Source organism: Urocitellus parryii, chromosome 8, assembly GCF_045843805.1.
Source record: "Urocitellus parryii isolate mUroPar1 chromosome 8, mUroPar1.hap1, whole genome shotgun sequence".
Taxonomy (NCBI): domain Eukaryota; kingdom Metazoa; phylum Chordata; class Mammalia; order Rodentia; family Sciuridae; genus Urocitellus; species Urocitellus parryii.
In genome coordinates, this window is record NC_135538.1 from 123,399,238 (window position 1) to 123,427,193 (window position 27,956).

Below are 27,956 nucleotides of genomic sequence, written 5' to 3' on the forward strand. Positions count from 1 at the left end.
TGGCTGTTACTTTGATTCTAAACCACTGAGCTCTATCAACTTACATTTTTTTTCTGATTACAAATGTGATGCTTGTTCATTGTAGAAAACTTGCAAAAGAAAAAAAAAGGGGGGGATTTAATTAAAACATCCATAATCCCACTTAACCAAATATAACTTGTCTTTATATTTTGTGGCCCTCAGACTTTTAAAAATTAATATATGTCTAGCGATAGTATCCATTTTTTTATGCAGCCAAAAATGTCTTCAAAAATGAGAATTTGAGAATGACAGGAGGAGGACTGGAATCACAGTCAACTTCTGAGGCTCTTTAAATCCAGTGTCTAGTAAGACCAGTTTTTTAAAAAAGTGTATATAATCATTATTTTTTTTGACACCTTGGTGTTTTAAACTCAGTATTTTTTTTTTTTTTGATACCTTGGTGTTTTAAAGCCCACATGAGTTCATTTAGTAAGAGTTGGCAGAAGTTTGGGGAAAAGTTCCTTCTATTGTGAGACAATGGAACCAGAATTATCTGGTGTTGTCATTGGCAGGTCATGTGGTGATGTGGCTTCTGGACAGCAATAGGTATCCTTGGTATTTTTGGCACTTGCTGGCCTCCCATTGGTCACTGGCAGTAGCATGGCAGGTTCATTTGCTACACAACTGAGATCCTGATAAATGAATGGCAAATAGGTAGATTATCCTCCTATAAGGTACTTGTGTGTGCATGAATCCTTTCATGCAATGTGTCTGTGCCTTATGCTAAGGAAGAGGAGGTCATACACTAGATGCTACCTTATTTTGAAACAGTCAAAAGCTACTCACAGTCACAGACATTGCCTGCTTTCCTCCTAAAGAGATCTGTTCATTTGGTCATTATTTATTTATATTATAGTTATATGAATAACTGTGTATAGTTATATGTTTCTGCCTCATTTTTGTTTGGGACTCCCAGAGCTCATAGGTTTAGAGGAATTCAAAACCCATCATGCTTTTAAAGGAAACATCAAATTGGCCCAAGGCCTTTTTCAGCATATCTTATCAGCATGTCATATCTCAACATGGTTTAGAATCAAAGTAACAGCCAAGATTGTATAGTATTTACAATCTGTGAAGAATTGTTCTTAAGCATATTAATTCATAAATTTGGAACTATTTTGTAAGTTTATGAGTTAGATAGTATCATCTTAATCCTATTTTTCAGGTAGGACAAGGAGGTGTAAAAGAGATACAATTCTTTCTGGAGATCACAGAACTATTTAGTGGTAGAGTTGAGAGTCTGACTCTAGAAATTGAGCTTTCATCTTTGAAGTTGTATTACTTCTGCCCTTATTAAACATGAGCTACAGTTGACTGTGGTGTATCTTGTAGGGAAGAGTGTGCCATGAAAAATCTTTCTTCCAAGTTTGAATTGAATTTATCTCCTACTTTGTATGAGAGCAAACAATCCGCATCAGGTTCTGGCTTTAGATACTTCATCACTGCTTTTAACTGTGATGATCTGGAAAAATTGCATCAGTTTTTAATGTTTATGTGTGCATCCGTTAATTCCTGGATTATATGTGGTTGTCTGAATCATTAGCTGACATCTCCTTACCATTCCATATCCCAGGCCAATCCACCCATCCAAAAACACTAACTAGACAACTTGTGTAAATACATTTTACTGCCTGAAGTCATGAAATGTTAGAAGAAAAATGGAACTTAGAAATAATTTTTTAAAAGTGTTTTAGTTAGCTTTTTGTTAATGTGATCGAAACACCTAGAAGAACAACTTAGAGGAGGAAAGTTTATTTGAAGCTCACTGCTCTGAGCCCAAGGAGAGACTGCATATGCCCAGAGGAGGAAAGCTGCTCAGCTCATGGTGTGGTCTTAAGCAGGCTGTGTGTGTGGGGGGGGAGGGTGGCAAGGAGGGGGTGCAATAGGGAAGATTTACCCTCCAGAGCACTCTTCCAGGGACCCACCTCCTCTAGCTATATACACCCTGGCTCCAGATACCACCCAGTCAGTTCATTCAAACTAGGAGCTCTCATAATTGAATCATTTCACCATCAAATATTCCTGCATTAACAGGAGCTTTTGGGGGACACCTCATATTTAAACTATAACAAATAATTTTGTTGCAGTATGTAACCTATATATCATGAAACTCACCCATTTCAAGTAAACAATTCAGTGATTTTTAGTAAACTTAAAAGAGTTGCAAATCATCAGAACAACCTAATATTAGAGTGTTTTCATCATGCTCAAAAGATCTTTTGATCATTTGCATTTACTCTTCATTTTTTACCCAAGGCCTCAGGCAGTTACTATTTTACTGTCTGTATGAATTTGTCTTTTCTTGGCACTTCTTAAAAAGTAGAGTAATACCTTTTAAGATACTGCCAAACTGTTTCCAAAGTAGCTGCATCATTTTATATTTTTGCCCATAATGTATGAGGATCCAGTTTCTCTATATCCTTACCAGCACGTGTTAAGTGGCTTGATGGCTTTAGTTTTATTTAGAAATCTTTAATTTCTCATTGCGGTTTTAGTTTTCATTTTCCTGGTGACTAATGATGCTGAGCATTTTTCTGTGTGCTTTTTAGCCATTTGCATATTTTCTTTAAGGAAGTGTCTATTCAAATCTTTGGCCCATTTTATAATTGGGTCATTTGTTAGTAAGTTGTAAGAGGTTCTTCATATTTTGAATAAAAATTATCCAACATATAATTTGTAGATATTTACTCCAGTCTGTAGCTTACCTTGTCATTTTTCAATGCTTTGGGGGAAGGTTTTAAATTGAATGAAGATCAAACTTATCAATTTATTTTTTCATTTCTTGCTTTTAGTGTCAAATCTGAGAAATCTTTGCCCAAACTAAGTCCTGAAATTTTTCATCTTATGTTTTCTAGTAAAAGATTTTTAGTTATAGCTGTAAGTGCCCTTGAGAAAAAAAAATATATTGCTCTTTTATGGAGTGTTTTTTGTCAGTGAGGTCAAATGCTGTTATAAATCCTTGTTGTTTTTTCATCTTATTGTTTTATCCAGTTATTTAAAAATTTTTTTAAAGTTATAGGTGGACACAATATCTTTATTTTATGTGGTGCTGAGGATCAAACCCAGTGCCTCATGCAAACACTCTACCCCTGAGCCACAACCCCAGCCCTGTTTTATCAGTATTGATAGGGGGATGTTTTTACTTGCCAAACGTTGTTGAATTGTTTTTCCCTCTATTTTATCAAGTTTTTCTTCATGTATTTTGGGAGTATCTAGTTATGTTTGTATATGTTTTATATGTCTATAATTTTTAATCCTGATGAATTCACTTTTTATGTTTTCAGTACTGGAAATTGGACCCAAAGGGTGCTCTACCAGTGAGCTACATCCCCAAATGCTTTTTATTTTTTATTTTGAGGCAAGGTTTCACTGAATTGCTCAGGCAGATCTGGAACTGCAGTCCTCCTGTTTCAGCCTCCCAAGTTGCTGGGATTACTGGTGTACATACCACTGGGTTTCATTTGTGCTTATCCTAGTGGAGTTCACTGAGCTTCTTGGTTGCATAAATTCATTCTTTTTCATCAAACATTTGCATTTGTAGTCATTATTCTTCAAATATTTATCTTTCTCTTTTGCTAATCTTCCTGTTATGTTTGTTGTATGCTTGATGGTGTCCCACCTTTATTTTTGAGGTCTTGTTCATTTTTCATTTCCTTACTGTGCCAGTTGGATAATTTCTATTGATCTGTCTTAAGATATGCTTATCCTTTCTTTTATCTTTGCTGTAGGGCTCTTCTAGTGAATTTTTCATTGCACTATACTTTTCAATTCCAGAATTTCCATTTGCTTCTTTTGTGGTGATTTATTTCCTTGTTTATATTTTCTGATAAGTCTTTGTCATCATATTTTAATTCTTCTACCTTTACATTTTAAAATATATTTATATTTTTTGAGGTCTTTGACTTTTATAGCTATCATTTGGGCATCCTCAGAGCAGTTTCTATTGATTGTTATTTTCTTAATATGGGTCACACTTTTTTACTTGTTTGCCTTTCTCATAATTTTTTGTTATTTACTAGATATTTTAGATAAAGTAGCAAATCTGAATTCTGATTCCCTCCAACAATGGCTGGTGCTGCTGCTTGTTTATTTGTTCAGAAACTTGCCTGGACTAATTTTGTGGGGTCTCTTTAACTTTCAGTATTGGCCACAGAATTTTTAAATTCTTGTTTTCATTTTTAACCTTCTTAGAGGTTATTCATGGGTCAAAACAGTTTATTAGTTAGGGGATGTGCTTAAACATCTTGAGCTAGTGAGTCTTCTACCCTTTATTGATGGATTGGTATGACATAGAGAATACATTCAAAGTTCAATCATTTTGCAAGTTTGTCTAGGCTCTTTCTGTGTTTGTCGGAACTCATGTTCAGCCTGAGTTGAGTAGCTGGGTAGTGTATATAGCCTTTCACAGGAGTACAGCTTTTTAGATCATGAAGGATATGTGGAATCTTATCCAGACCTATATTGGATACCTTATTCTCTACATCCTCCTATTACATCTGCTTAGATTGAAGGTTTGTTACTCTTCAGTGTGTTGGTTTCTGACTAGCGGACATGCAGGACTTTCCTGATTATTCACTACAGAGATAGCTATAGTTGTTTTTTTTTTTTTTTTTTTTTTTTTGGGCGGGGGATACTGGGGATTGAACTCAGAGGCTCTCGACCTCTAAACCATACCCCAACCCTATTTTGTATTTTATTTACAGACAGGGTTTCACTGAGTTGACTAGGGCCTCACTAAATTGCTGCAGCTGGCTTTGAACTCGAAATCCTCCTGTCTCAGCCTCCCAAACTACTGGAACGCTATTGTTTTGACAATTCCTTGGGCTTGAATTTTCTTTCTGTTCCAATTAAAGGCAGCCCTTTTATTGCTGATCTTCATGGCCTGTCCTTTCCTGGCAGAACTTTGGGGATAGAGAGTTGGATAGATGGACAGTGGGAGAAACCTCAGGTTAAAATGCTGGAGCATTTAACTGTTCTTGCTGAGGTTCTAGAAATGTTCTGGAATGAATGCTTCCTAATTTGTGGAATGCCTGTGGACAATTTCCAGGGTCCTTGCATAGTTGTTCTTGATAAATCTTTACAGCTTTGGTAGAAGTATTTGTTAAGTGCTTTACTCAGCCATTCTGGAGTCCTTGTTACCCCCACCCCTGAAAATAATTATGAAAAAGATTGACTTAGGCACTTAAACCTACTGAATCCAAGGGGGAAATAATCTCAATTTATTTTGTTTTTGAATTGTATGAGTTTCTGGTGAGAAGCCAGATCATTGAATTTGAAATAATTGTAGACATCTTGAATGTGTGTATCCTTCTACTTTTCAGGCATTCCATTCAGCAAATATTTGTTAAGCAGCTACTTAGTCATCCTAACAGACCTAGTATGTTCTTTTTTCTTTTCTTTTATAGATAAGGGAAAAGGCTAAAGATACTGAATAACTTACCAATGGGTTGATGGTAGCCAAGACATTAGGGCACAAATCTGATATGCACTCCAGGCCCTTCTCACCCTTCTCTAACCCTGGCGTCTGCTTTCCCCCAGCAGGTGACATAACTGTAATCTCAACCCCGCCAAGGGAGGCTAGGAACCTTTCTACAGCCATATCCATGGGGCTTGAGACCTTCAGGAAGCATCCTGATAAGGCGCGCTAAAACGCCTCAGAGGGTAAGGAGCTGATTCCTTGTGTGGCCACCAACTGTCCCAGGCAATCCCTTCCCCCCCAGACCCGCTCAAACCTTACCAGAGCCATCTGAGCGGCAAGACCTTCAACTACCTCTCCAACTTCAACTGCCACCCCAACATCAACTGCCACCGGTGATGTCACAGGGCAGGGAAGCCCTTCCAACGCGCGCAGTGCCATCAGTTTAAGAGTTGGAATAAGGACCTGACGCACCACCAACTCACGCACGTGAGCGACCCTTCCTGGACTGCAGTGTAACTGTAGCTTCAGCCACAATGTTGACCTGTCCAGGCACCAGCATGTCCACATCCGTGGGCGGCCAGGCGGTACCGCTGCACCCGCTGTGTGTACTCACGCACCTGAGGGTACACATGGGGAGCGGCCCCTACCGGTGTAACGAGTGCAGTGCGGCAAGTGCTTTTCCTCTCAGACACACTCTGGTCAATCACTGGCATCCACACCAGGGAAGGGCCTTACAAATGCTGGGTTCACAGGGGAAACTTCAACCATCAATGGCACCTCATGGTCCACCAGAGGAAGCACACAGGCGAGCGCCTCTACTGCTAGGGTTACTGCCATGAGGACTTAAGCAGCGCTTCCAAAGTCCTTTGGCACCACAAGCTCCATACTGGTGAGAAGCCATAGGGGCTGCGCAGTGTGCGGAGCTTCAGTTAGAAGAAAAGCATCATCTTGCAACGGAAGCTGCATCCTGGGATGACACCCGGAGCGCTGGCCTGGCCCTCAGCTGGGGCTGAATAGGAGCTACTGTCTCCAAACTCCACTCCTTTTGGGCTTCACCTTTCCTCTACGGTACTGGTCAAAAGAAGATGCGATCCCAGTAGAATGGGAGTGCCGTAGGGGAGCTCAAGTCGATTTTCTATAAATCCCTTTCCAGGGGTGGAAGCTGACTAACTGGTGTTTCTGGCGCTCAGCCCTTTTCTCTTCTTGCCTCTCCAGGGTCTCTCCCTTTGCTCCCAGAAGAATTGGTTCTCCAGGGAAGAAGGAATTGAAGATATGGAGCAAAAGTATAGCAAGTAGTGTGGGTCTGGGGAAAAGCCTCCTATTTTATAGTTTTCTCATTACCCGAAATTCATCTTGCCCTCTTTAGAGTTTATTTCTCCTACTCCATATTGGCTTATTGGAGCCTCTGGTCTACTTCATGAGTTATGTTAAAATTGAACATCATGGTCCCCATTTTGCCCTTTATGTTCCCACCTCCAAAATGACCTCTGGGCTGTGCAGCTCAGGGATTCTCATTTGCATCAGTTCATCACTTTGCTCTCTCTTCTCTCTTCCTTAACCTCCAACTTTCACTTACAAGGTTGGAGCAGTCTGAACTTAAGGCATCTAGGGGATGGAATATTCATTATATTTGCACTCTGCCCTTCCCTCACTGAAGAACTACTTGTTCAGATTTTCTACTGGGAGATGGTGGGGGGGGGGTCTGGGTGTTTAGAAATAAAAATAAAGCAAAGCAAAATGCACTTCTTGTCTTTCTTGGGGGCTCAGGGTAGAAGTCAAACAAGAAAGGGTGATGGTGGTGGGGGCTGTAATGGCCTCAGTTTCCTTTCTGTACTTGATGTTTCTCATGAGGTTCTCAGGAGTGATAAAGTGCAGGTGAAAACATCATCTTTCTCTCAGTCTCTCACCTGGAGAATTGGACTTTCTAGAAGAGAAGGTATTCCCATATTTCACTGGCTCCACCTCCTGGAGGGCGGGGGCCAGAGCTGTTTTGCCCCTGGAGGTCTAAAGTCATTAATTAAACTTGTTGTTGCAGGAGGCCATTAGTTGTAGTCACACTTTCCTGTGCTGTTCGGGGTGGGTGTAAAGCTATTGTTTACTAAACTTTTAGGTTGGCTTTCTATTTCTGAATTTTGAGAAACCAATTTCTAGTCTGAGGCCCTACCACACTAATAACACTGCTCCTTACTGCTAAATGTCAGGATTATTGTAGTTTTGGTGCCACCATGTGGCCAAACTGAAAAACTGCATGCTGTATAGTACTGGCAAGCATTGTGGCAACATTTCCTGGAGGTAAGGCAGTTTTGAGATTTTTTTTAAGTGGATCTTACCCACAGAATTTCTGATTCAGCAGGTCTGAGGTATCACCCGAGGAGCATCTCTAAGTCCCTGGTGATGCTGTTGCTCCTGGTCAGGGATCACTTTTGATGACCACAGGCAGAGTATAATGACAGGTTAATAGTTTTGAGACCAAGCTCCACCACCATGGCTCCCACCCCATTCTAGATGATCATAGTGTTGTAATATGCAAACTGTTTTGGAGAGCTAGAGTGGTGTATCTCACATGCTCCCTAACCATAGGTGACGATCTATAAAATTGTCTAATCTATAAAATTGCCCAGGGAAAACTCAGAGAAGTCTTAGGAAATCATAAGAAGAGATGAGGTCCCACCCACCCACAAGGAGTTATATTGTTTACAGGGGCAGGGAAGAGTCAGACTTAACTACCTTCACTCTTTTAACTTTGGCATGCATCTCACCATTCCTCCCTGCCAGTCTGGGGTCCAGGTCTTGTGATGCTTTGTCTCTAGACCTCTCCCACTGAGCTGTAAATGATAAATGGCTAAGTTAACACACCATTTCATAAGTTCCTAAAGTAAAAATCAAGCAATAGAACAAAAAATGATGCAAAGACAGGAGCTTTTAGAGTTTTTACGAGTGGAATTTAGGAACCTAGTCAGGCTGCTATGTTAATGTTTCTGGTACATGTGCCTGATTTACAAATCCACCATATCCTTAGGAGACTGCATTCTAACACTATTCTGCTAATAAGCCCTTTCCCCGCTTTTACCTATTCTCCATTAATAGGTGAATGAAGAAATTGTGGTATATTCCAACAAGATATCACTTAGAAATGAAAAGGAATGAGCTGTTATACACCACAGCATGGATCAATCTCAAAAAATTATATAATCCCTGAACTGATGGCCCTATCCAAGATACTGCATTTTCTAGATTAGATGCTGGCTGCTCGATGTAGCTCATAAATACGATGAACATTTACCAGAGAGATGGTGCAAAAAGCACACTGGATATTTGGAACAGATGTTATTTGATCCCTCTCAGCTTTGGTGGGGAGTTGGACCTTGGTCACCCAAAGATCCCTTTAATAAGTGGTTCCTCCCTGTGTCTTTGTCCTTACAGATGAGCATATACACATCGGCTCTTTACTGAAATCTCTGTAAACAAAAGAAACAGAAACTTGTCTGCTTCACTTTTAGAGCTGGGGTCAGAGTTATGAATTTAGAAACTTGCTAATGCAGTTTGCCATAACCACCAAGTGAATATACATATTAGGATTAATTTAGTTCAAGACCTCTTGGTATGGATAGTAGAAGAGCATTCACCACAATCTTTTCTGTTCTCAGAGAATCAGGTATGAAAAGCAGAGGGTTCTTGGGGAAGTAAACATAAAACAGTGGAGCTGTAACCCAACACAGCTCATCCCTTCTGTTTATGATGTTGCTGAAAACCAGAATTCAATGAATGACATTTACATCTAGGTCACATAAAATTTTAGTAACAGTGGAGCTTGCATCCAGATCTTTAGTCTTAACCCAGGGCTTGCTCCATTCAACAATAACCCCTACATTTTTTTCTTTTGCCTGCTGGATCTAAGCCATGTCCCAGAAAGACTTTAATGTGACTTACATAAATATGTGGAAAAAAGAATGAGGGAGAGTAGAGAAAGAAAAAAGAATAGACAAAATAATGTGGAGCCAGAAACCAGGTAAGTAGTTCAAAGTGTAGTTTGAGGAATTCTGCACATTTCTGGGACACAAGTTGCAAATTCTGGTATAAACTTACTAGCTGTCACACAAAGAGGAACAAATGATTATTTTCTTTTTAAAGGTTAGGCATATACCTCCTGGATGGATGCATGCAGCCATCCACTTCTGTATATTCATTTGAGCAATGAAAGCATACATCACTTGAACACAAATGTCATAGAAGCTTTATATGTAAGAATAAAAAACTGGAAACAATCTAAATTTCTATTAACAGGTGAATGGACAAATTGTGGAATATTCCAACAAGATATCACTTAGAAATGAAAAGAAATGAGCTGCTGTACACCACATCATGGATAAATCTCAAAAAATTATATTGAGTGAAAGAAGTCAGACTGCTGGGTGCAGTGGAATGCATCTATAATCCCAACTACTCGGGAGGCTGCAGCAGGAGGATAGCAAGTTTAAGGCCAGCTTCAGCAATTTAGCAAGACCCTGTCTCAAAATGAAAGGGCTAACTGAACCTCTGAAACCATGAGCCCAAAATAACCTTTTTCTTCTTCTTAAAAAAAAAAAATGAAAGGGCTGAGGATGTAGTTCAGCATTGGAGTCTTTGTCTAACATGTGTGAGGTCCTCATTTCAGTCTCCAGGAACACATAGACTGAAAGATTCCTTTATAAAAAAACTCTAGAAAAGGCAGACTATTGTGATGAAAATCAGATCAAAGGTTGTTGGGAATGAGGAATGCCGGTTAGTGTGGAAGTAAGGCCATGAGAAAAGCTTTGGGGAGGCTGGTATGTTCTTTCACAGCTTGATAGTTTCATAGTGCACACACAGTCAACACAAAATTTACATTTAAGTATGTGCAATTTATACATATTGATGATGCCTCCATAAAATAGTAAGAAAAAAAGTTATTGCTTATATGACCAGAAAAGTACAGGTATTTCTACCATGGAGATGTGGGATAAACTTTTCCTCTTGAGAATTTCATAGTGTTGCTTCTTGTAATCTTCCCTAATGGCAATCAATGGAAATCAGCGGCAGAATGCCAAATCACCTGTGAGCAAGAACATTTCTACCAAGGGTGGGTACGTGGAGATAATTAGGAGGTGAAAACGATGCATTTTAAATATACAGCTCTCCCATGGTCTGCTTCAGCCTGGAGGTTATAGATTTTCAGTGATTAGAGGAAAAGCTTATTGTTTTAGCAATCCTTTAGGCAACTCTTCCTAAATGCCATTTCTATCTATGAGAGTTTTGATAAGTACTGAAGAGCAATAGTGTTGAGGTTTTACTCTGATAAAATAAGTGTGGAGAAGGCCCTGTTGTCTCTCTGGGAGTAACCATTTATGTCCCTTCACTTTAATGTTTTGAGTACAGTATTTCTACTTTTTGTGGCTCTCTTGACAGTTTTCACAGGAATAAATGTGTTCTCTCCAATCAGAAAAGACTTTCTGGGCAAAATCACCTCCTGTATTTAATTGGTATTCACCACAGTGTCAAACAGAGCAATGGCACAAAATTAAGGTGTTGGAAATACTAAAAAGTATGTGGGTTATACTTTTAATTATGAATTAATTCTTGCATCTTGAGGGTATTTTTTCACTTTTTACATTTTTAAAATTTAATTTAATTTTATTTTTTACACAAATGGAGCACAACTTTTCATTTCTTTGGTTGTACATGATGTAGAGTCACACCATTCGTGCAATCTGCATCACTGTAGTGTGCTGATTGTAAGTTCTTTGGGTATAGATCAAGAAGTGGGAGAGCTGAGTCAAATGGTGGTTCCATTCCAAGTTTGAAGGCATTTTAAAAAATTAACTAGTTCAGCTTATTTATTTGTTCTGAGGGTCGCTGACTCCTGCATTTCATTGCTGTTATATTTGCTCTTCATTATCCTGGTTGTTTCTAGCTTACCTTTGTGCTGTGTGGCAGTTTCCTATAGTCTTGTTGTATAGAGCTTCTTTCTGTACCTTCCTTTGGGTCTCATTGGTCCCAGTGCCACTGACACAAAGAATGCCCTTCTTTCCCCAGCAAAGGAATGAAATGTGAGCTGGATGTTATCCTTTGTGCTGATCTGTCTGATTCATTGTTGAGACAGTTTTTGAGATACTAGTTTGTGCCAGATACTAAGCTTGGTGCTTACAAGTCTATAAATTCTCACAAACCACAAAGAAATAGACTCCATTGTTATTTCAATTTTATGCATAAGGAGATTAAGGCTCAAACAGATTGCATCATTTGCTTGTTGGAAGAAATTGAATTCAAATCTATCTGACATCAGAATCTATTCTCTGAACCACTGTGTTGTGCTGATTTTCATAAGAACTTACCTTCATTGAATTTTTTCTGGCCCTTCTTCACATCTTAGGAGATTTGTTTTTTGACTAGAAACATTGACTATGACCCAGCTACACCACTCTACAGTATTTATCTAAAAGAATTAAAATCAGCATGCTATAGTGATACGTGCTTACCTATGTTTATAGCAGCAAAGTACACAATAACCAAAGTATGGAACCAGTCTAGGTGTTTGTCAGTGGGTGAATGATAAAGAAAATGTGGTATATAGTCACAATGGAATTCTACTCAGTCATAAGGAACAAAATTATGTCTTCTGCAAAGAAAATGGATGGAACCTGAGAATGTAATGTTAAGTGAAATAAGCCAGTCTCAGTGCTTTCTCTCAGATCTGCAAGCTAGAGAGAAAAAAGGAAAAGAAAAAGGAAAGGGGTTGGTGGAATCTTATGAAGATAGATGAGTTCAAAAGAGTAGAGGAAGGGGACTTGGGAAGGGAGGAAAGGAGGCAATTTGAAAGTACTGACGAATGAAATAGACCAAATCATACTGTGTACATGTCTAAATATGTGACAAGAGAGTTTGCTAATATATATAATTATAATGCATCAATAAAATTTTTTTAAGATATTTGTTTTTTGCCTGGTGATAGACTTTATTAGGGATAATTACATATTGCTACCATATTAGCCAGGAGTACTACCCAGGAAACAAATGCCTTCCCTAGAATATAAAAGTGTTAAATGACTTTAAGGATCATTGCTGAAAATTTTATTACCTTGGCAGTCTGGTGGGGTTGTAACTTTTCTCTTAGTTGTTAGATTGTTCTGCTTGTAAAGTTGATCTTCTCTCTTGAATTTCATGTTTGTTTAGATTATGTGAGTATCAAGGGGGTCTTCAGGGGCTTGACTCCAAGAAGTTCTTCAAGGCTAAGTCTGTCTTCTTGACAGGGTGGTCCTCCCCTAGGTGAGACCCATGCCTCCTTTGCGCCACCCCTTCCTTTGCTCCTTGGTGTTTTGAGATTGACTAGGGGTCCTAGCTGCAGTCATCATTGTGGTTCTCCTTGTCAAACCTCTGCAGGCCCCATTTTCTGGATAGTTCTCTTTAGGGCAGCCTTGACATCACTGTTCCTGAGGCTATAGATGATGGGGTTGAGGATAGGGGTGATCACAGCATAGAAGAGAGACAGCAGAGGGTCAGTGGCTGGATCATAGCTGGCCTTAGGGCGAATATAGATAAAGATGGCAGTGCCGTAGAAGAGGGAGACCACGATCAGGTGGGAGGAACAAGTGGAGAAGGCCTTGTGGCGTCCAGCTGCAGATGGGATCCTGAAGATAGTAGCCAGGATACGCCCATAGGAGCTCAAGATGAGGCCAAAGGGGCAGAGGATGATGAGGGCAGCAGCCAGGATAATCTGCAATTCATTGAGTGAGGTGTCTCCACACACCAGCTGCAGGACAGGCTGGATCTCACAAAAGAAGTGAGGGATGGCGTTGGGGCCACAGAAGGGCAAGGAGAAGATGAAGGAGGTGTGGCCCAGCCCCACCATGGCTCCGCAGGCCCAAGCTGAGCCTGCGAGCTGCAGACACACCCGGCGGCTCAGCAGCAGCGGGTAGCGGAGGGGCTCGCAGATGGCTGCGTAGCGGTCATAGGCCATGGCCGCCAGGAGGCAACACTCAGTGGCACCAAAAAAGAGGAAAAAGAACATCTGGAGGGCACAGCCCCAGCGGGGGATGTGGCGCTGACCAGTGAGGAGGTGGTGAAGCAGCAGGGGCACCGTGACCGACGTGTACCCAATCTCCAGGGCCGAGAGGATTCGGAGGAAGAAGTACATGGGGGACTGGAGTGCAGGGTCCGCTGAGACCAGCGCCACAATGAGGAGGTTGCCTGTGACGGTGAGCAGGTAGACCGTGAGAAAGAGAGAGAAGAGCAAGCCCTGGACGTGGGCCAGGCGGGAGAAGCCTACAAGAACGAATTCAGTTAACACCACAGAAGCGTTCGTGCTCATCCTGCTCACATCCCTTTTGATGGGAAGAAAAAGACATGGCAAAGAAGAGTCGCCACCGGTATAGAATTGTGACGAGGTCAAAAATGACCTCTCTCTGCATTGGATCAAAGCCCTGGGACTCCCTTTCTTTTAGGCTTTCAGTGTCTTTGAAATGAGGCAGCCCAACTGCCCCCACCCTGGCCCACTCTTGGAACCCTGGGCAAATATTTGTCTCTCTGAGCCCAGCTGTCTTGATCTCTTCCTGATGGTGCCTGCCTTCAGATGAAGCACTGATTTTGGTTTGGTTTCTCCTGGGTGAAGTGTTGGATCATTCTAACCCCCTTTTCTCTGTTTCGTAGCCTTGCTGCTGGGCTGGGGATGGAATTTTCCCTCCAGCAGATGTTTTTCTGCTCAAAGCCAGACTTTGTTCTGTGTTCAGGACATGAAAAAAACCATTCCAAGTAAAGAGGATTTCCTTTCTTGTTTCTCTCCCTCTTGACGCCTTTTCTGTTTCTTTTCCTTTTTTCACGTTTTTCTTTTCTCTCAACTTGGCTTTTCTCTGGCCTAATGTTTACCTCTTCCTCTCTATTTCCTGCGCCCTTTCCAGCTATTTATTCCAGTTACCAGATGCCCTCAGCCTCTTCCTTTTCTATCATTTCACCATGAGATATGAGATGAACTTCATGATTTTCAGTGGGGAGAGAAGGGATTGGATAGATCATTTCTTTTAAGGTCCTGAAGGCAGTTAACTAGTTCAATTTTCCAGAGGATCTTTCTAGTTTTAAAAAAAATGTCCTGGAAGGAGATAACAAGACCTTTCTCAGTTGCTTATTTCTGCATCTAACAGCCTCTCAAACTTCATCCCTTTATATCATACCACATATACAAATCCCCAGGCCACTCACATAAACTCTACATATGCATACACTAACATATTGTGTTTCTAAATATAAGCACAGGAGAACAACCTAATATCCTCAGATGCTAGATTCACTTAAAGTCAAATACACACACTGTATACAAATACGAACTTCATTACAGATAACAATGAAAGTCAAAACTCATTTAACATAAAATATTAACACAGAAAGATACAGACAAATAGATACAAAAATCAAAATTCTGTGCAAAATAACCATATTTAAGAATGCATATTAAAATTACAAGTGCACACATTGATATCCTTTTGCAGTTGAGAATCTCTGGTTTATTCCATGTTGTTCAGTGTTTTCCAGGATATTGTTGGAATAGTGTTTCTCTGTTTGGAGAAATAACTAGGCTAAAGGCAGGTAGCATTTGATGACTTGCTTATTTTATCCTCTCTTTACATAGTAGATCCTCATGAGAAACATACTCGTAGGTTTGGTGTCTCCATAAGGTCTCTGAGGACCTGAGTCTCCAAGTATATTTGACTTTCCAATGGGAAATAACTCATTAATCTGTTATTTTAGAGTTAGTTCCTTAAATCACCAAAAGTATAGGATGACCTGTCAAGAATATTTCAGAGACAATGTCCAGGACTATTGGTTTCTTTTAACTCTCCCATAATACCTCTGGGTTGATCTTTTTTATTTTTTTTCCTTTCTCAAAATTTTCTTCTGTCACTGTCAATGTCCTACTACACCTACAAAAAGTAATAATGCCACTAATTATTTATTAGTAATAAATTACCTATCTTATGGAATTTGATATAGTTTAATAATAAATTTATTTTTAGCTATACACAGAATCTCATGTATTTCAGTTATTTTGCATAGAAGAATATAGACGATACATAAACATATTTTGACTAGTGAGCTGATTGATAATTGTTATTTTCTTAAAAATTGATCCTGAATTTTTCTTGCTTGGATTTTTTTTCACTTATTATACAAGTGTCGTCTTTACATTATTGATATTTGGATTTAATTTTTGATCTGTTTCTTCGTGTTCTTACATACTTTCCTACATTTGATAAATTCTGCATCAGAAAAGATGTTTTTAAGACATGTAACAACTGTTACAATAATAAGCCTCAAACTCAAACTAGTTTAAAAATAAGCTAGTTTATAGGTTCCTGTGCCTATAACTTTAGGATTTGCTTATATTAGATCTCCCACTTAGTTTTCTTTACATCATCTGTTTTATTAGGTTTGTCTAAAAGTAATGGAAATACCGGTGGCTCAAAGAGGATGAAAATTAGGGCTGGGGAAGTAGTTCAGTGATAAGAGCATTTGCCTAGCATGTGTGTGTATGTGTGTGTGTGTGTCCAGCACACACACATATACACACAGGACACACACATACAAACACACAAACACGTCTATCACTATTAAAACCCCTCGCTACATATTATAGTTATATGTACTATATTGCACCAAAAATAAAAAAGAGGATAAAAATTTTTGTCTCACTTTATTATCTGAAGCTCTGCATTTCAAAACAATATGGCTACTTTGATCTAAGAGGTCATCAGAAATCTTGTTTCCTGTCAGATTATGAGTTTTCTGCTCCTGATGTAAGACCCTCTTATGGCTTAAGATGAGGGCATCCGTGTTTTAGGGAAGAGAACATAGTAGAACAATCTGGAATGTTTTGTGGCAGGTAAAAATTCTATTAGTATAAACTATGTAGAATTCTTGCCAAAGATGTTTATAGCTTGAGTATAATTATAGGAAATAATCAGACAAACCCAATTAATGGCACATTCTGCAGACAATGGACCCAGACTCTTCAAAAATATTAATGGCTTTTGTTTTACCTTCAAAACAAAAGTTGGGGATGATATTATTCTTAACTGAAGAAGGCCAAAAAAACATGACAATAAAATGTCATGGCCCATGGCTGGATCCCAGATCATAAGAAAAAACAAAACAAATAGAAAAAACTTTTGAAACAGGAAATTGAATGTTGACTTTATTTTATTGCACCACTATTAAATTTCTTGGGTGTAATAATATTTTTGACTTTAGAAAGTTGGAGAAGAACATATTTAAGGGCAAAGGGTTATGCTTACTGCAAGCTTGTTTTAAGTGTTTCATCCAAAAAAGTATGTATATGTGTATGGATGAATCCTTGACTCTGTTCTAGTGGATGTTTGTAAATAATCATCCTGTTCATGTATGTGGAGGCTGTGTAGATTTCACACTCTTTCTCCTATTACTTGGGCTGTGGACTATATTAGCAGGCAATAGTTATATGATAATGTAGCATGTTGCTGCAAGAGCAAGCAACTCAAAATTGTAGTGGCTTAATACAAAACAATTATTTATTAACCATACAGAATCTCTTGTGGGCTCAGATGACCCATTAACATAGCTGTGCTCCATGCAAAGCTCCATGTAACTTTGATCTTCTGACTTCGCCATACTAACACTTGCTTTTGTATTTGCTATGAGGGAAGGAGCTGGAGAATAAATCATCATCAATTAAATTACATTATTTACATTTTTCTGATCAGAGCATGTCACATAGCTGTGCCTAACTTCAAAGGGATTGTGGAAGATTGTACTTTCTAAAGGTACCCGTAAGAAGTCTTTCTTACCCGCATACTGTTCTACAATATCATCTTGCTTCTTCTCCATCAAAAAGTGAACCCTACTTCCCCTAATTTGTTTAAATCCATTTGGGCTTTGATCATTTCAACCCATAGAGCAAGATGGATAGGATGATATGTGATTTCTGAAGCTGGATAATAAAAGTGATGCCACTTCTGCCTTGTGTCTTGGAATATTTACATTTGGACCCCCTTACCTACCATGTAAGAAGTCCAGCTACTCTGATGCTATTATGCTGTGAGGAACCAAGACACATGTGGAGTCCACAGGAGGCACTCCAGTGAGCAAACAAATTAAAAATCATCCTAGACCAATACCTGTGTTTCTTTTATGATATTATCCATCTGTGGTATAAACTGAGACATGTATCTTTACTGATATTTGAAAGACTCATACATGTGTATACACAGTTAACTCTGATTCTGTTCTTTTTTTCTTTTCAGGGTTGGATGTTATATTCACATTAGCTGTAGCACATTTATTAGGCTAAATTAAATTGAGTTCTATTTTTACTATGATTTTTTTAAACCTCTTGCAAAAGGTGCTACAAGCTAAAAATAACAGGTCACACTTGCATGTTCCACCAGGAGGCTGTAACAGTGTGAGTGCTGCCACACAATGGGAATGGTGAGCAGCAGTCCACAGCCCATGCAGCACCCTCTCAGACCTTTGTTTGGTGCCTCCAGCATTTTGCTTTCTGTGTTTCTGTAGATATGTCTTTGTATTAAATAATTTTACCATGGGTCTCTTTTGAAGCTTGTTCGGCATTATTTCATCCACTAATTTAAAACTGAGAGGGATATTTGTAGTGAGTATTGGAGTGGTTCTGTGTGCCAGGAATGTGCTGTGTTTTATAAACTTTATATAATATATAAAATATATAAACATAAACTTTATATATACATATAAAATAGGAAAATTTGAAATTTGAAGTTAGTCTTGTTATATTACTATGAACATGCTACATTAGTGAGAAAGTGCTTCTGTTTCTCTTAAAAGTTATTCTAGGCCTGGGGTATAGTTTTGTTTTCCATTTTTTAATTGATGCATTATAGTTGCACATAATGGTGGGCTTCAATGTTACACATTTGTACATGCACATAATATAACAATATAATTAACCAATATTACTCCACATAACAATATAATTTTCCAATATTACTCCCCAGTATTTCCCTTTTTCCTTCCTTTCTCCCTGTGAGGATATAGTTTAGTGGTAGAGTGCTTGATCAATGAACGAGGCCCTGGTTTCAATCCCTAGCATGGTGAAAACAACAACAATTAAACTGGGTGTAAGGATTCATGAACCTGAACAGGAAAAATTACATCTTTATTTCTAATTAAAATTTATTTAAACTTTATGATTCTTTATGAATTTGGCAAAAAAACCACATTAGTATTAGTACCTGTAACTTTGTTATCAGTATAAAAGTACAATCTTTTTATCCCATTAGACTTACTTAGATATCTCAAAATATTGTTTATAGTTATTATTTTTTAAATTTTAAAATTTGTTTTAATTAGTTACACATGACAGTAGAATGCATTAATGCACTTTTATATGTCATAAATAGATGGGATATAATTTCTCATTTTTCTGAGTGTACATGTTGCAGGATCATATTGGTCATGTATTCACATATATACATATAGTAATAATGTTTGTTTCATTCTACTATCTTTCCTAATCCCACATCCTTCCCCTTCCCTGCCATCACTTCCCTCTACCTAATCTAAGGTAACGCTATTCTTCTCTAGTGCCCCCCCCTCTTATTGTGAATTAGCATTCGCATATTAGAGAAAACATTCGGCCTTTGGTTTTGTGGGATTGACTTATTTTGCTTAGCATGATATTCTCCAACTCCATCCATTTACTAGCAAATGCCATAATTTTACTCTTCTTTAAAGCTGAGTAATATTTCACTGAGTATATATACCACATTTTCTTTACCCATTCATCTGTTGAAGGATACCTAGGTTGGTTTCATACTCTGGCTATTGTGAATTGAGCTTCTATAAACATTAATGTGTCTGTGTCACTATAGTATGCTGATTTTAAGTCCTTTGGGTACAAACTGAGGAGTGGGATAGCTGGGTTAAATGGTGATTCTATTCCAAGTTTTCTGAGAAATCTCCATACTGCTTTCCATAGTGGTTGCACCAATTTGTAGTCCCACCAGCAATGTATGAATGAATGTACCTTTTTTACCATATCTTCGCCAACATTTACTGTTGCCCATATTCTTGATGATTGCCATTCTGATAGGAATGAGGTGAAATCTTAGAGTAGTTTTGATTTGCATTTCTCTAATAGCTAGAGATGTTGAACACTTTTCATATATTTTTTGATCAATTGTATTTCTTCTGTATTAATTCAAATTTTAGCAGTTATTAGATTTGCTGCTGATAGGTACAAAGCTGGCTAGCTGTCAGGCAACTTTGCTAGTGGTTTTATAGTGATAAGATACCACATTGATAGTGACTGAGATATTTACATTATTTTATAATGTTCTGCATCAAGTATTATTTATTGATCAATATGTGAACAGAAGTACACTTTTTTGTTTGTTAAAGTTTTTTGGACTAATATAAAAATAGCAAAATAGACAGCCATAAAAAGGAATGAAGTTCTGATACGTGCTGCAAAATAAATGAACCTTCAAGATGTCAACTAAAGTAAAATGAGTGAGCCAGAAAACAACAATAACAACAAATATTATATAATTCTGTTTATGTGAAATATCTAGGATAAGCATATTCATAGACACAGAAAGTAGATTACATGTTACTGTGGGCAAGAGGGAGGAGGGAATGAAAATCTATGATTTAGTGGGTACAGAGTTTTTGTTTGGGGTGATGAAAAATTCTGGAAGTAGATAGTGATGACTGTGGCACAATATTGTAAATGTAATTAATGCTTCTGGATTATACACTTTAAAATGTTTAAAATGGTGACTTAATGTTGACATATTTTACCTTAAAAATCATACAAAGTTAAAAAAACAGCACATAGTTTAAGAAGATGTTTGCCCAATGATATAGTCTAAGTGGGAATTCCTAACTTTTTGTTAAGGTGGTATAGGCTTGTGTAATTGATTCCTGGGTCACAGTGTGCCAGACCGATTCCAACACTTTGATGGTGAAGAAAACTGTTGAAAGGGACATTGTACTTTTGTTAATTGATGAAACACAGATATTATATAGGTAACAGAGATTTATCTATTTATTTATTTATTTTTAGATTCCTTTTTGGATATTGTTTTTAATATAAAGTTGACATTATGAAAATTGATAATGTACCCAGTTTATTAATAAATCAGAATGGATTGTTGTTATACTTCCCCTTTGTACAATCAAATTTTCAATAAAAATCATGAAATTAAATTCATCATAATGCTCAGAAAGGAAGTACAGGTAGAGAAATGTGCTTTTACTGAACTTTGAATATATTCATGTTGAACAATAAAGAAGGAAAAGGTAAGGAATGATATAGAAAGTGTATTAATTTTTTTGGTAAAAAAGGAAAAACTTGTACATACATGTTTATCTATTATAGTAATGAGAAATAAAATCTCAGTTTAATAAATATTAAAAAATAACAATTAAAAACAATATATTTCAATTTAAAAGATATTATTTAGTAAAAGTTATTCAATGAAAATACTTATTTCATATATGAATTTGTACTTTTGAAACACAAAAATTACACGTTAAATTTCATGCTGTTTCACTAATTTAAGTTTTAACTGCAAATAAAAATTCCAAATGACAGCAGAGAATGAAATTGAAGTCAAATTCTGTTTTTGCCCTTGTCTTTAAGTCATTATACCATATTTGTTTATTTAGAATCTAATTTTTCAAAGTAAGAAGGTGGTACTATGGAGTTTAGAGAAATGAACCCAGTTCTGAAATGAACTAGGGATTCCAAATCATTTCAGACTTACTCTAAATTAATGCCAGTACCTGGTAGCTGAGTTCAAAATGTCCAGTGTTACTATTTAGCAGGGAATTATTTGAGTTAACTTCCAAGTAGTATATAATGTTTACATAGTAACAATGTACTAATTTGAAGCTTACAGATATTATTAAAACTCACTAGTAGCATTGAAAACAGTGAGATTCCAAATAAATAAGATTATATGCCCCCTCAAGGCCATAGAAAAAGGACAAACCAATTCCAAAACCAGTTGCAGAAAGAAAATAATTAAGAACAGAGCCACAATTAATTAAATTGAGAATAATACAACAATACACAACAATGCAATGAAGAATTGCTTTTTTTTCAAAAAGATAAATAGGACTGATAAACCCTTAGCCAAACCACTAAAAGAAAGAGAGAGAAGACTCAAGTTAACAAGATTAGAGATGAGAAAGACCCTTCGTAAACCCAGAGAATTATCAGAACCTATTTTGAATATTTATACTTCAATAAACTAGAAAACTTAGAAGACATTGACAAATTTCTAGACATATAACCTGTCCAAATTGAATCAGGAAGATATAAAAAGCCCAAATAGATCAATATCAAGTAATGAAATTGAAACAGCAATTAAAAGCCTTCCTGAAACCAAAGCCCAGGACCTGATGGATTCTCAGCTGATGTCTACCAGACCTTTACAGAAGAACTAACACCAGTATTTCTTAAATTATTCCATGAAATTGAAAGGGAGGGAACTCCCAAATACATTCTACGAAGCCAGTTCAACCCTGATACTAAACCAGACAAAGATGCATCAATTTAAGAAAATTACAGATCAATATTCCTGATGAATATAGATACAAAAGTTCTTAACAAAATATTAGCAAACTGCATTACAAAACACTTCAAAAAGATAATATACCACGATCAAGTAGGTTTCATTCCAAGGAATGATTCAAGGAATGGTTCAACATATGAAAATCAATAAATGTAATTCGTCACTTTTAAAGACTACCAGCATTAAGAACAAGAATCACATGATCACCTCAACAGATGCAGAAAAGGCCTTGGATAAAATCTAACATCTATTCATATTAAAAATGCTGGAGAATTTAGGGATTGAAGGAACTTACTTCAATAATGTAAAGGCTATTTATAACACACTCAAAGTTCATGTCATAATGCATAAAGAAAAACTGAAATTGTTTCCTCTAGATTCAGGAACAAGACAAGCTGTTCACTCTCATTACTCCTACTCAATATATTCTTTGAAACACTAGCCAGTGTGACAGGCAAGAAAAGGAAATCAAAGGGATGCAAATAGGAAAATAAGAGGTCAAGATATCCTTGTGTACCTATGACATTATCCAATTCCTAGAAGACACACAAAACTCCACAGAAGACTTCTAGAGCTTATAAGTGAGTTAAAAAATGTAGCAGGATATAAGATTAAAACCCATAAATTAATAGCTTTTCTATACTCCAATAGTGATTCAGGTGAGGAAGAAATCTGGAAAACCACCTCATTCCCAATAACTCAAAACCAAAATAGAAACAAAGCAAAACAAAAAGCTTGGGAACTAATCTAACCAAGGAGGGAAAAAGCCATACAATAAAATTTATATAACACTGAAGAAAGAAATTGAGGAAGACCTATAAAGATGGAAAGACATCCCATGTTCTTGGATAGACAGGGTTAATATTGTCAAAATGGCTATACTATCAAAAACAATATTCAGATTCATTGCAATCCCCATCAAAATATCAATATCATTCTTCACAGAATTAGAAGAAACATTTTTAGAATTTGGCAGAATAAGAAAACCAGAGTAGCCAAAGCAATTAAAAAAATATTTATTTAGTTGTAGATGAACATACAGTATCTTTATTTAATGTGGTGCTGAGGATTGAACCCAGTGCCTCACACATGCGAGGCAAGCACTTTACCACTGAGATACAGCCCCAGCCCCTAGACAAAGCAATATTAAGGAAGAAAAGTGAAGCAGGAGCTATCATAATACCTGATCTGAAATTGTAGTAAGGAAAACAGCATGATATTAGCATTAATATAGTCATGAAGACCAACGGAACAGAATAGAAGACACCCAGACAAATCCACATACTTAAAGTCATCTGATACTTAACAAAAGTGCCAAAAAATATTTTTATACAAATGATGCTGGGAAAACTGGATAACTATGTGTAGAAAAATAAAAACAGATCCCTAGCTCTCATTCTGTACTCAAATAAAAATGGATCGAAGACTTAGGAATTAGACCAGAACCTTGAAACTGTTATAAAAAAACATAGGGTCAAAATTCCATCATACTGGTGCTTGCACCTACTTCCTCAACAAGACTCCAAGAATCAATAAGTGGGACACCATCCCACTAAAAAGCTTCTGCCCAGGAAAAGAAATGATTAAGAGGGTGAAGAAAGAGCATACAGAATGGGAGAAAATCATGGCCCTTTACTCCTCTGATAGGGGATTAATATTCAGAAGATACAAAGAACTCAAAAAACCAAATAACCCAATCAACAAGTGGGCAAAAGAACTAAATAGAAACTTCTCAAAAAATAAATAAACACAAATGGGCAAAAAATATATAAAAAAATGTTCAACATCTCTAACAGGAAAATGCAAATCAAAAACTACTTTAGAGATTTCTTCTTATTCTAGTCAGAATGGCAAGGATGAAGAATACAAACAACAATAAATGCTGGTGAGGTTGTGAGGAGAAATGTACACTTGTCCACTGTTGATTGAACTGCAGGCTGCGTGGGCTCTCTCTCATCCAGCGAGGAGGTTCATGGAACAGGGTAGAGGAGAGTGTGGCTGTGGAGTTGCTAATCCAGACCTCCAGAGACTAAGCAGGAAGCAGGGCTAATTTTATAGCACAGTTACTATGTACTCAGGCAGTAGCTAGAAAGATTATAGGCAGCCACCAATACAATTTGTTGCTAACTATCCTTGTCCTTGACCAATTGAGGAGCGGGCTATAGAGCAAGTGCAGGGACTGCAACACATGGCCTCATGCCCAAGATTGTGCCTATGGGGTGAGCAGCCTGATGCTCATGTGCCAAGCACGAAGGGAGTGGCCTGCCACTCAGATGCCCTTAACATATGCCATGTATGCAGTACTCCATACACTTGTCCCCACAGCAAACTAGTATAACTACTCTGGAAACAGTATGAAGATTCCTCAAAAAACTAGCGATGGAACCACCCATGACCTATCTATCCCAGTCCTTGTTATTTTTCCAAAAGATCTAAAATCAGCATACTATAGCTATATAGCCACCTCCGTGTTTATAGTAGCACAATTCACAATAACTATAAATTATGAAATAAACTCAGGTGCCCATCAATAAATAAATGGAATAAGAAGTTGTGACACACACACACACAAACACAAACACACACACAATGGAGTTGTACTAAGAAATAAAGAAGAATGAAGTTATGGCATTTACCGGAAATGCATGGAAAAGGAGAATATTGTGCTAAGTGAAATAAGCCACATTCAGACACTCAAAGGTCAAATTTTTTCTCTCATGTGTAGAAACAAGAGTAAAATAAAGGAAAGAGGGATAGCAGGATAGAATATCATAAAGATAAAGGGCATATCAGTACTGTAGAAGAAGGAGAGAGAGACAGAGTGGAGGAATGGGAAAGGGGAGACAACGCAGTATGAATTCTTAAAAAATCATGTTTAGTATATATGAACTCAAATACTATGTATAAATATATGCTCTAATAAAAATGTTTAATAAATGAAAAAATTCAATAGAATTTTTTTAGCAAGTTGGTCCAACATTAAATGTGTGTGCTCATGTGCGTGCGTGTATGTGTGCTGGCCATCCTAGTGGGGAAGAGTATTTTGTTACTGACATCTTTGTCATTGTGTGGATATAAGACATAGTAGACTGACTACAGCTGGTTTTGTTATTGTTTTAAAATGCACTCCCTCATTGCCCACACCTGAGCAAACTTACTCCCGTGGCCTTATCCTTGGTACTCCACTGGTACAAGTTGTGTTCTTAAACTATTACTTTTAAAAATTTCCTGTATTTAAAAAATAAACTCATGAGCAGATGGAGAACCACCAGAAATAGAGATCATTATTTTTAGAGAGACTTAGAAGCACGTGCAGCAGTAGCTGAAATTCATTCAGGGCACTGCTTCTAAACTACTGTAAATAATATAACCCAATTTTAACTCCCACATAAACCATAAAAAAATTTTAAACTTTAAACAAATTATAAAACTACTTTTATTTGGTGTACCTATTTTGATTTTTAAAATATCTTACTTAGGGGATCCAACATGGCGGCTGGCGAGCAGGCAGCATTTTCTATACCTCCGCAGTAACGGGATCAGAGAGACACATAAATACACTTGCATGGGACATGCTGAGGAACTTCTAACAATTTTCCACTGAAAGGAGACCTGCCGATAACTAGTAAGTCTGTGGGAGGGGTCAGTTGGTCCCAGGTGAGTGAATCTCCGCAACGCGGATCAGGGACACAATCCCGCCGGCCGCCGCTGAACTGCAGCGAACATAGGAACCTACTGGGCCCCGCAGGCCTGAATCTGTGAACTGACTCTAGCGGCTTGGTGCTAGGATCCACACTCCTAACACCCCACCCCACCCCCAGCCAGTTCGGAGCAAAGCGGACCAGGGACACAACCCCGCCGGCCGGCCACGGGCGGCGGCCAGACTGGGCCCCGCAGGCTTGAGTCTGTGAACGGCCTCTGGCGGTCCAGCGATAGGATCCACATTCCTACCACCCCACCCCCAGCCGGCTCGGTGCAAGGCAGATCAGGGACACAATCCCGCCGGCCGCCGCTGAACTGCAGCGAACATAGGAACCTACTGGGCCCCGCAGGCCTGAGTCTGTGAACTGACTCTAGCGGCTTGGTGCTAGGATCCACACTCCTAACACCCCACCCCACCCCCAGCCAGTTCGGAGCAAAGCGGACCAGGGACACAACCCCGCGGGCTGGCCACGGGTGGCGGCCAGACTGGGCCCCGCAGGCTTGAGTCTGTGAACGGCCTCTGGCGGTCCAGCGATAGGATCCACATTCCTACCACCCCACCCCCAGCCGGCTCGGTGCATCTCAGATCAGGGACACAATCCCGCCGGCCGCCGCTGAACTGCAGCGAACATAGGAACCTACTGGGCCCCGCAGGCCTGAATCTGTGAACTGACTCTAGCGGCTTGGTGCTAGGATCCACACTCCTAACACCCCACCCCACCCCCAGCCAGTTCGGAGCAAAGCGGACCAGGGACACAACCCCGCCGGCCGGCCACGGGCGGCGGCCAGACTGGGCCCCGCAGGCTTGAGTCTGTGAACGGCCTCTGGCGGTCCAGCGATAGGATCCACATTCCTACCACCCCACCCCCAGCCGGCTCGGTGCAAGGCAGATCAGGGACACAATCCCGCCGGCCGCCGCTGAACTGCAGCGAACATAGGAACCTACTGGGCCCCGCAGGCCTGAATCTGTGAACTGACTCTAGCGGCTTGGTGCTAGGATCCACACTCCTAACACCCCACCCCACCCCCAGCCAGTTCGGAGCAAAGCGGACCAGGGACACAACCCCGCGGGCTGGCCACGGGCGGCGGCCAGACTGGGCCCCGCAGGCTTGAGTCTGTGAACGGCCTCTGGCGGTCCAGCGATAGGATCCACATTCCTACCACCCCACCCCCAGCCGGCTCGGTGCATCTCAGATCAGGGACACAATCCCGCCGGCCGCCGCTGAACTGCAGCGAACATAGGAACCTACTGGGCCCCGCAGGCCTGAGTCTGTGAACTGACTCTAGCGGCTTGGTGCTAGGATCCACACTCCTAACACCCCACCCCACCCCCAGCCAGTTCGGAGCAAAGCGGACCAGGGACACAACCCCGCCGGCTGGCCAGGGGCAGCGGCCAGACTGGGCCCCGAAGGCTTGAGTCTGTGAACGGCCTCTGGCGGTCCAGCGATAGGATCCACATTCCTACCACCCCACCCCCAGCCGGCTCGGTGCAAGGCAGATCAGGGACACAATCCCGCCGGCCGCCGCTGAACTGCAGCGAATATAGGAACCTACTGGGCCCCGCAGGCCTGAATCTGTGAACTGACTCTAGCGGCTTGGTGCTAGGATCCACACTCCTAACACCCCACCCCACCCCCAGCCAGTTCGGAGCAAAGCGGACCAGGGACACAACCCCGAGGGCTGGCCACGGGCGGCGGCCAGACTGGGCCCCGCAGGCTTGAGTCTGTGAACGGCCTCTGGCGGTCCAGCGATAGGATCCACATTCCTACCACCCCACCCCCAGCCGGCTCGGTGCATCGCAGATCAGGGACACAATCCCGCCGGCCGCCGCTGAACTGCAGCGAACATAGGAACCTACTGGGCCCCGCAGGCCTGAATCTGTGAACTGACTCTAGCGGCTTGGTGCTAGGATCCACACTCCTAACACCCCACCCCACCCCCAGCCAGTTCGGAGCAAAGCGGACCAGGGACACAACCCCGCGGGCTGGCCACGGGTGGCGGCCAGACTGGGCCCCGCAGGCTTGAGTCTGTGAACGGCCTCTGGCGGTCCAGCGATAGGATCCACATTCCTACCACCCCACCCCCAGCCGGCTCGGTGCAAGGCAGATCAGGGACACAATCCCGCCGGCCGCCGCTGAACTGCAGCGAACATAGGAACCTACTGGGCCCCGCAGGCCTGAGTCTGTGAACTGACTCTAGCGGCTTGGTGCTAGGATCCA

The 27,956-nt window shown here is 39.8% G+C and overlaps 1 protein-coding gene across 1 annotated transcript; it reads right to left on the reverse strand.

Moving 5' to 3' along the window:
* Nucleotides 1–12,821: 12,821 nt before the first annotated feature.
* Nucleotides 12,822–13,763, reverse strand: LOC113177797 (olfactory receptor 10C1). Its single transcript, XM_026382312.2, has one exon. It carries the CDS (start codon nucleotides 13,761–13,763, stop codon nucleotides 12,822–12,824), a length of 942 nt encoding a protein of 313 aa, XP_026238097.2.
* Nucleotides 13,764–27,956: the final 14,193 nt, after the last annotated feature.